This window comes from Miscanthus floridulus, unplaced genomic scaffold (assembly GCF_019320115.1).
Source record: "Miscanthus floridulus cultivar M001 unplaced genomic scaffold, ASM1932011v1 fs_453_4_5, whole genome shotgun sequence".
NCBI classification, from domain to species: domain Eukaryota; kingdom Viridiplantae; phylum Streptophyta; class Magnoliopsida; order Poales; family Poaceae; genus Miscanthus; species Miscanthus floridulus.
Genome location: NW_027096779.1, coordinates 9632 through 19194, shown reverse-complemented (window position 1 = coordinate 19194; position 9563 = coordinate 9632). Strand labels below are relative to the sequence as shown.

The 9563-nt window shown below is 51.5% G+C and overlaps 3 protein-coding genes across 3 annotated transcripts in view; 2 read left to right on the top strand and 1 right to left on the bottom strand.

The window, feature by feature from the left end:
• Positions 1–794, top strand: part of LOC136531839 (probable RNA-dependent RNA polymerase 4) — a 9001-nt gene extending 8207 nt beyond the window's left edge. The window contains exons 2-3 of the mRNA XM_066524466.1: positions 5–172; positions 252–794. Of these exons, the coding sequence (XP_066380563.1) occupies positions 5–172; positions 252–500 (417 nt within the window). The 3' untranslated portion in view covers positions 501–794. The remainder of the gene's footprint in view (positions 1–4; positions 173–251) is intronic.
• Positions 795–1099: 305 nt separating this feature from the next.
• LOC136531841 (lecithin-cholesterol acyltransferase-like 1) lies at positions 1100–2844 on the top strand. Its single transcript, XM_066524468.1, has 2 exons — positions 1100–1667; positions 1779–2844. Exons 1-2 carry the CDS (start codon positions 1258–1260, stop codon positions 2626–2628), a joined length of 1260 nt encoding a protein of 419 aa, XP_066380565.1. The 5' UTR covers positions 1100–1257; the 3' UTR covers positions 2629–2844.
• Positions 2845–4921: 2077 nt separating this feature from the next.
• On the bottom strand, positions 4922–6355 carry LOC136531837 (uncharacterized mitochondrial protein AtMg00810-like). The gene is made up of 2 exons (XM_066524465.1): positions 6197–6355; positions 4922–6013 (listed from the first exon to the last, which is right to left on the bottom strand). Exons 1-2 carry the CDS (start codon positions 6353–6355, stop codon positions 4922–4924), a joined length of 1251 nt encoding a protein of 416 aa, XP_066380562.1.
• Positions 6356–9563: the final 3208 nt, after the last annotated feature.

Genomic DNA, 9563 nt, shown 5'->3' with positions numbered 1-9563 from the left:
AGAGGTATCTCCCCTGAAATGCTTTACTGAGGAAACAGTATCTGAAGACTATAAGTGCCGGTGGACAGATCTTTATCGCGAGTACCTGAAAAAGAGCTCCTCACTGTGTAAGCTGGCGGACCAAGAAGCACGGGACCATGGGTTCCGGGAACTCTACCAAGACTACAAGCGGGTAAAGAATCTCATCCATCGGAAGCAGTGCTTTTGGTTGCCAGCATCCTGATGTATGTGTCTTTCTGGTGTGCCTGCAGATCCTGTACGACGCCGAGGACTTTGACGCGAGCCCACGGAGCCACTTGGAACTTTTGAACGAGGCCTGCGCGATATACCAGGTGGTCTATGAGCGTGCGATGGTCGGCAACGAGGTGAGCAAGTGCGGGTTCGCGTGGAAGGTGGCCGGCCGTGCCCTGTGCGAGCTCTACCTGCTGAAGCATGGCGGCGAGAGGGTCACCTGCCTGCGCTCCGTTCTTGAGGATGCTTTCAAGAAGTACCGGGCGTAGCATTGCTGCATTAAGCAGGGAGGATGGTGTGACTGTGATGTCTATATGTGTGTATGTATAGTACGCTATATGTATATCGCTGGGCTGTGTCCAACAGGTGACCCATAAGGGCATTTAAACGCAAAATATGTCTCAGATAGTACTCTATCAGCTTCCAACAGAAGACATATTTTGGTTGCCAAGAGAGGTAGAACCTAAATTTGAACATCCTCTTCGGGAGACGGAGACTCATTCACAGAAAAGGCTATCTTTTGAGTCTTTGTTGAAGAAGACTAAGAATAGGTATTGAAACCTTTTGTTCGTAGGCTGTAGCAATATCAAACATGAAATGGGTCTTTTGTATTTTTTAGTGACTGCCGATCCATGCTACCTATCCGGCTATCCGAAACGGACCTAAATGTCTAGGCCTCATCGGCCCATGCTGGATTGACCGGACCTGTAATTAGGCTGCTTGCTCCTATTGCTTTCGGCCTTTTGGGGGAGGAACAGGAAGAGGCCGGTCTGCTCCTGCCGCTGGGCAAACAAAAGAGCACGGAAATCGACAGGGAGATGCTCGGTGTTGCAGGCCGTGGCAAGCAAGTGATACCGGTGGCAACGAATATCATCAGACTCTGAATCCGACAAATGACAAGGTTTCCGAATCATCCTGTCCACGCAATTGTCGCGGTAAGCCGGCACTCCGATTTTCCACGAACCCAACCCCGCATCGTGTCACTACGCCCAACCATTTGTGGCGTTCGCTCGCTGGCTCGCTGCCATGGCCACACACCTCCACCGCCTGCTGCTGCTCTTCCTCCCTTCGCTCCTACTCTTCCGCCGCGGCACGCCGCCGCCGCCGCCTCCCAATCCCAGCGCTGCCGTGTACCCTGTCGTGCTGGTGCCGGGAAACACCTGCAGCCAGCTCGAGGCGCGCCTCACGGACGCGTACGAGCCGCCCCCGGAGTCGCCGCAATGCGGCGCGGGCAGCAACGAGCGCGGCCGGTGGTTCCGACTGTGGAGGAACGCCACGGCCATGGACGACCCCGCCGTCGCGCCGTGCCTCTCCGACCAGCTCCGCGTCGTCTACGACCCCGCCGCCCGCGACTTCCGCAACGTGCCCGGCGTGGAGACCCGCGTCCTCGGCTTCGGCTCCACCGCCGGATTCCTCGCCGACACCGAAGCCAACAAGTAAGCACTGAGCCCGGCCGCCGTCGCCGGCCTACCCTACATACAGTCGCGAACACGCACGTGCTGACCAGCCAGACCTGTACCTATACTATATGGCCCGGCCATACACAGAGACCTGTGCATGAGGAGGCTCGTCGAGGCGCTGCAGCAAGCGGGGTACCGCGACGGCGAGACGCTGTTCGGCGCGCCGTACGACTTCCGTCAGGCTCCCGCCGCGCGGGGGCAGCCGTGCCGTGCCTTCGGGCGGTTCACCCGGCGGCTGAGGGCGCTCGTGGAGCGCGCGAGCAGGGAGAACGGGGAGAAGCCCGTCGTCCTCGTGTCGCACAGCCAGGGGGGCTACTTCGCGCTGGAGTTCCTGAACCGGAGCCCGCTGTCGTGGCGCCGGAAGTACGTCAAGCACTACGTCATGGCGTCCACGGGCCCCGGCGGATTCCTGCTCCCCCTGCGGAACCTCGCTTCCACGCCCGGCGAAGCGGTGGAAGCCCCCGATGCGTTCGTGGCTCTGCCGTCGCCGGTGGTGTTCGGCGCCGGCACGCCGCCGCTGGTCGTCACGCGGGACAGGAACTACACGGCGAGCGACATGTTGGAGTTTTTGACGGCGATCGGGGTGCCCCCGCTCGGGGTGACGCTGTACGAGACGCGGGCGCTCCCGGTGCAGCTCGGCTTCCGGGCGCCGCTGGTGCCGACGACCTGCGTCAACGGCGTCGGCGTGTCCACGATGAAGCAGCTGGTGTACTGGGACGGCAACTTCAGCGAGACGCCGGAGGTGGTGTACGGCGACGGCGACGGCTTGTTACCCTTGGCGAGCATACTGGCGCTCGACACGGTGATCGGCAGTGACCCGAGGCAGGAGTACTACAAGTCTATCAAGCTTGCCGACACGTCTCACGCCGGCGTTGTCTCAGATGCTGCGGCCTTGAAGCGTGTCGTTGATGAGATTCTTTGGAGCACTCCGATGTGAGGAAGCGTATCAGAGATCAACACTGTCACCAGTTCGATAGTCAATTGATTTGCAAGAGCTACTCAATATTTTTATTCTAAAAACATAAAGTTTTATAACTCCTAAAAATATATCGAAAGGAATAGAGAAGGCCATCTACAAGTTTATAATAATTGACTCCTAAAATATAGTATAGAAGATAATTTTATATCAGGAATCCTACACTATTTCTAAATTATCATAATCACTTTTATATATTATTTCTCTCTTGTACATTTGCATCTTCCTACTCTTTATTCTTTTCACTCTCTTCCACCTTTAGATTGGCCGACAAACACGCGCGGGGAGAGAACATACGCGCGACTCAAAAACGCGTAACTTTCCGCGGGTGACTTTTCCCAAGTTCTAAAAGATACATTAGGAGTTATTGAAGAAGGGTTTTTTCTCGTCTTGCTAAAAACCAAGGATTAGGAAGTGATTTAGGGAACTCTCGGAGATGCTCTAAGTAGTGCCTCCATCCAAAAATAAGAACTTCACTTTAGGTAGTATGGACTAAATCAAACCACCGAGTATTAGTACCTAGTTTTTTTATATATATTGGATGAAATTTGAGATTTATTGACTAAAAAGGAAAAGCAAATGTGACCATAACCACGCGTTGCAACAGAACATACAACTTGTTGCACAATCACTTTGACGATATACAGTTTGGAGGTTTTATACAACCATCGTCATATGTTCTAGCTAGCAAGGTGACCCGTGCAAATAGCACGCGTAACTATGTTTGCGTGGGTAGCTAGTTTATTTTCACCTTAGCTATTAGGCTTTTTAGATGAATTTGTTGGAAAGAAAGTTTGTTTGTTTATTTGACTATAATTGTTCTCTCTGGATACTCTCCAAATACAGCTATATACATGAACTCCATACATCATCAACCAAATCCTTGGTTTAAAGATCTCTTCTCCTTTTTATTCCACTCCTTTCTAGTGGCCGCGCAATTTTTGCTGAGGCGAGACACTAGTATCCTTCAGTTCTTTGGTGAGCTTAATAAAATCGTTGTCTAAGCCTTTTACAAAATTTTATTTAACCCTCTTATAAATTTAAATTTTGAATAACACATACCTTACTCAAAATATATATTTTTCTTTTTTCTCTAAAATATCTTTACATTCATCATGATATGGCAATCAGCTGTTAGTGGGCCCCGTCATCACACCAATATCCATTGGCTTAAGCATTTCAAAACAAAACTGTGGAACCATCACTGACACCAGTAAATTGTTGACCTCTGACCTCCTACTTATGCTACTCTTATTTGTTTTCCGATTGTGTATAGTTTTTTGCAAATAAAAAATAAATCCAAACTATGTCCTTTTTGGTTGCTTTCGAGTTTCTCACACATGCCTACCACGGAATTGATCGATCAATAGCGTATAAGATATTTTCCTCAAAAAATAGCGTATAAGATATTAAAATAGAATTTGTTTTTCATGGTTTTATCATAATCTCTACTAACAAAACATGTGTTTCCTTCATTGGCCATCCATGTGAACCCTACCAAAATGGTGGAATTCTCCTATTGTTTTTAAATAGTAATAAAACACTATCACTAGTCATAGCACATGAGAATCCTCACTATGAGGTATTTAGTAGGGAAAGTTTATACTAAATTTTGAATACTAAAACACTAGGAGAACCCCACAACACTAAGAGAAATTGAGAATTCTGGTTGTGGAAAGATGCGAAATTTGATCCATGATCATTGTAATCGGCACACTCAATTTAGTTGTTCCCTCTTGACGACACATCAATGGTGATGCTAACATGCACCTTACTCATAGATCCGCAGTTGCCTTTTTCCTAACATATCTTTATATTCATCACACAATACTGCTAATGTCTGATAGAGCCACTATTGCCTCAAGGAACTGCTAGTCTGCCCATCACCACCCCAACATCCATTGACGTAAGCACTCCCAAACAAAACTGTGGAACCATCGCTGACACCAGTGAGATGTTGATCTCTAAACTATTACCTATTTTACTCAACCGCATAGTTGTTGAAAGTGTAATAGGAATTGTGGAATACGTGGTGTATTACTCAGGGGCCTTTGTTGTGTACATATAGGCATGATGGGGAGCCAGATACGGCAGGCCCATGGGCCGTGTCACGTTTACAATCTAACACTCCCCTACAGTCGGAATTAGGAGCACCGCGAACATTGAGACTGGACCTAAACTCCACGAAGACGGACGTCGGAAGGCCCTTGGTGAAGATGTCAGTGTACTGAGATGTCGTGGGGACATGAAGAACTCAAATTTCTCCAAGGGCGACGCGGTCACAAACAAAGTGTAAATCAATCTCCACATGCTTGGTCCGCTGGTGCTGAACGGGGTTGGTGGACAGATAAACGGCACTGACATTGTCACAGTACACAACGGTGACTCGCCGAAGAGGGCAATGGAGCTCATGGAGGAGTTGACGCAACCAACACGCCTCCGCAACTCCATTTGCGACAGCGCGGTACTTGGCCTCTGCACTAGATCTGGAGACTGTCGCCTGATGCTTGGAAGACCAGGAAATCAAATTATCACCCCAAAATACACCATAGCCAGAAGTGGAACGGCGAGTATCGGGACAACCGGCCCAATCAGCATCAGTGTACACAGTGAGATCAGCAGTCGAGGTGTGAAGAAGGTGAAAACCGAGGTCTAGGGTACCCTGAATGTAGCGCAGAATGCGCTTCATGGCGGCGAGGTGTGGCTCTCTCGGATCATGCATATAAAGACAGACCTGTTGAACGGCGTAGGCGAGATCAGGGCGCATGAAGGTGAGGTACTGAAGCACGCCAGCAATGCTGCGAAAATGTGTCGGATCAGCCACTGGGACACCATTAGCAGACATCTTGGCGTGAGTATCGATAGGTGTACTGCAAGGCTTGCAGTCACGCATACCAGCATGGTCCAGAATATCCAGCATATACTGTCTCTGAGAGAGGAATAAACCATCAACTCGACGATCAACAGAGAGACCCAAGAAGTGATGAAGAGGACCCATATCTGTCATAGAGAATTCCCACTGGAAAGCTGCAATAACCTGCTGGAGAAAACTCGGTGACGAGGCAGTGAGAACAATATCGTCCACATAGAGAAGCAAAAAAGCTATGTCAGCACCGCGGCGGTAGATGAACAGAGAGGTGTCTGCCTTGACCTCAACAAACCTGAGAGAGGTGATGTGACCGGCAAAGCGACTGTACCACGCGCGAGGTGCCTGCTTTAGTCCATATAGTGATCTGTTCAACTTGCACACATAGTTGGGTCGGGAGGAGTCAACAAATCCAGATGGCTGCTCATAGTAAACGGTCTCGATCAATGTCCCATGGAGGAAAGCATTCTTGACGTCCAACTAGTGAATCAGCCAAGAGCGAGACATAGCCAATGTAAGAACAATGCGGACTATGGCCGGCTTGATGACTGGACTGAAAGTCTCCTCATAATCAATCCCCGGGTGCTGAGTGAAACCTCAAAGCACCCACCTGGCCTTGTAATGATCAAGAGAGCCATCAGCCAAAAACTTGTGATGATAAACCCATTTACCGGTGACGACGTTAACACCGGGTGGACGGGCAACCAAAGTCCAGGTGTCGTTGGCCAAGAGTGCATCAAACTCGGCTTGCAGCGTTGCTCGCCAGTTGGGATCAGTTAAGGTGGAGCAAAAGGTCTTCAGCAGGGGCGAGAGGGGCGCCATGTGAAGGTTCAGGCGATCCACTAGCTAAATAAAACCAGACTTGCCTTGAGTCCACATGTTGTGATCGTTTACCACAGGCACTATGGACTGAGGCTGTGTAGCAGCAGTGCGCCCAGCTCTACTAGCAGCAGCCTAGGATTGAGCGTCCTTAGGGGCAGCAGAGCCGGATGCCAAGGGAGCACTAGTAGGACCTGATCCAGAGCCCACGATGGACTGAGGCTATGTAGCAGCAGTGCAGCCAGCTCTACTGGCAGTAGCCTGGGACTGAATGTCCACAGGGGCAGCAGAGCCGGACGCCGTGGGAGCTCCAGCAGGACCCAAGCCAGAGCCTAGTTCGATGGCGGGTGACGTGCTGGGCGTAGCAGCAGCAGCAGTACCGCCCAAGCCAGAGGGCGATGAGCTGGGCACCGACGAGTGGGCACCAGACGCCCTAGGTGCTGATGCGAGGGCATGAGGTGTGGCGAGATCGCCGGGAGGAGTACCTGCAACCACAGCACTTGGCCCGATGGGCATAGTGGAAATATCATTATCGTTTAAAGAATCCAAAGTGGTGGGATCCGAGGGTGAGGTCGACATCTCAGAAAAGGGGAACATGGACTCATCAAAAACCACATGACGGGAGATGATGATCCTGTTGGAATGGAGGTCGAGACATCGATAACCCTTGTGATCAAAAGAGTAACCAAGGAACACACACAAGGAGGAACGAGGTGATAGTTTGTGTGGAGCGATGGAGGATAAGTTGGGATAACAGGCACATCCGAAAACTCGAAGATGAGTGTAGGAAGGATGAGTACCGTAGAGACCAAAAAACGGTGTGAGGCCGCTGAGGGTCTTAGTGGGATGACGGTTAAGGAGATAGGTGGCAGTAAGTAGGGAGTTAGCCCAATAGACCGGTGGAAGGCTGGCCTAAAAAAGTAGAGAGCGCACAATATTATTAATGGTACGAAGAGCGTGCTCGGCTTTACCGTTTTTCTGAGAGGTGTATGGGCATGACATGCAAAGGACGGCACCCTGTGAGAGGAAGAACGTGCGGGCCAAGGAGTGATCGAACTCATGGCCATTATCGCACTGGACGGCCTTGACAGGAGTGCCAAACTGCATGCGCACATAGGCAAAAAAGTTTGAGTGGGTGGCAAAAGTATCGAATTTAAGACGAAGCAGAAATGTCCAAGCATAGTGGGGGCAATCATCGACAATAACAAGATAATATTTGTAACCCGACACACTAGCGACAGGGGATGTCCAAAGATCATAATGTATTAAATCAAATTTGTTGACAACTCGAGAGGAAGATGTCCCCAAAGGAAGACGAACATGACGGCCTAATTGGCAAGCATGACATATGTGATCACGTTTGGGTTTATTACATGGAATAGCATGAGAGGTAATAAGCTGGGACAGAGCTTTGGAGCCGATATGACCGAGGCGACGATGCCACAGGGTTGAGGTGGAGGTAGGAGCTGCGAGTGTGGGTATGCTGCTGGTGGGTGGGAAGAACAAGTAGAGGTCACCCGTGCTATTGCACCTGGTGATCACGCTCCGTGTTTGAAGGTCCTTCACAGAAAGGCCAAAAGGATCAAACTCTATAGAACAATTATTATCAGTGGTGAACCAGCGTACTAAAATTAAGTTCTTAATAATGCCAGGTGAAACTAAAACATTATTTAGAACAAGAGGACGACGCGGTGCAGGAAAAGAGAATGAACCAATAGAAGTAACGGGCAGCAAGGCACCATTACCAACAACGATGGATTAAGGACCAGACAAGGAGGGAGGCCGAGGAGAAGAGATAATACCAGAGTTGGCGGTCATGTGAGAACCGGCACCAGAATCAGCATACCACTCGCCGGGGTTGGTAGGCGGCGTTAGGGACATCGTGTTGAAGTTATTGACGAGTGACGCCTGCTCCCAAGATTCACCAAACATGGGGTTCCACGGCGTAGGCAGAGGTGGTGTACCCGGCGAGGACGTCGAAGACGGGGCGAACTTGGGAGCTACGCCTCCATACGTGAAGCCTGGAGGTGGCGGTGCAAACCCTGGGGCCGTCGCCTGGTAGTAGGGCATCATGTTGAATGCAGGCTGGGGGTGGTCGTATGGCACGGACGGAGGACGCAACATGTGGCTAGGTAGACCACTGTAACCGTGCAGCCATAGCTACACAGTACCAAACTAGGGATTGGTGTGACCTGTGCCTAGGCCAAATGGTGCGCCACCACCATGTCGAGGTCCACCAGTGCCACCACCAGACTTGCCACCGCGTCCACGGCGGTGTGGGTTGCGCGATCCAGCAGGGGCGCCGGAACCAGTAGGGCCAGTGCAGGAGGACGCTACGGAGGTGGCATTGGTGCAGCGACCAGGGACGGCGACGCCGGTGGTGTGGCATGAGTGTCGTCGGTAGTGATGTCATTGAGGTTGATCTCCTCGAGGAGCAGCAGCGTGCATGGCCCATTGAACGTGGGGAAGGGCCACTGCATCTTCATATTCGACACCATGTGGCGAAATTTCTCGTTGAGGCCACAGAAGAGGGTAAGGACGAGTTGCCGATCACCGATCGGATCACCGAACTCAGCGAGGGAGGCAGCCATCATCTTAAGGCGGCGGTAGTAGTCCGTGATGGAGAGGGCACCCTACTTGAAGGAGTAGAATTTAGCCTCCAGCAGTAGGGCGTGAGACTCACGCTGCCCGAGGAATTCATCCTCAAGGTAGAGCGAGGCAGGGCGGGCGTTGGGATCCCGAATCATCAACGATTGCTGCAGATCATAGGACATGGTGTCGTAGACCCAGGTGAGGACACAATAGTCCATGGTCGACCATGTGGAGCGCTCAGGGTAGGAGTCATCGGAGAGCACGTGATCCTTGATATTGTACTTGCTGAGGACGATGAGGAAGAGGGAGCGCCAGCGGCCATAGTTGTTGGCCGGCTTCTCTAGGGTCACGGGAATCAGGATCTTGATGTTGATGACGGCGATGGCCTGCGTGTGCAGGGTGGCGTTGGCAGCTTCCTTGGCAGCGAGCGCCTGGTTGCGAGCGGCATAGGCCTTGTCCTCGAGGCGCTTGGCCTCGGCGGCATGAGCAGCAGCGGCGGCGGCATCGTCATTGCTGGGCGCCATCAGTAGCAGCAGCAGATGCCTAGCGATGGATCAGCAGCAGGCAGCGGCAGGAAGGTGGCCTGGTGAGGATGTCAGCAACGGGCAATGGAAGGGCC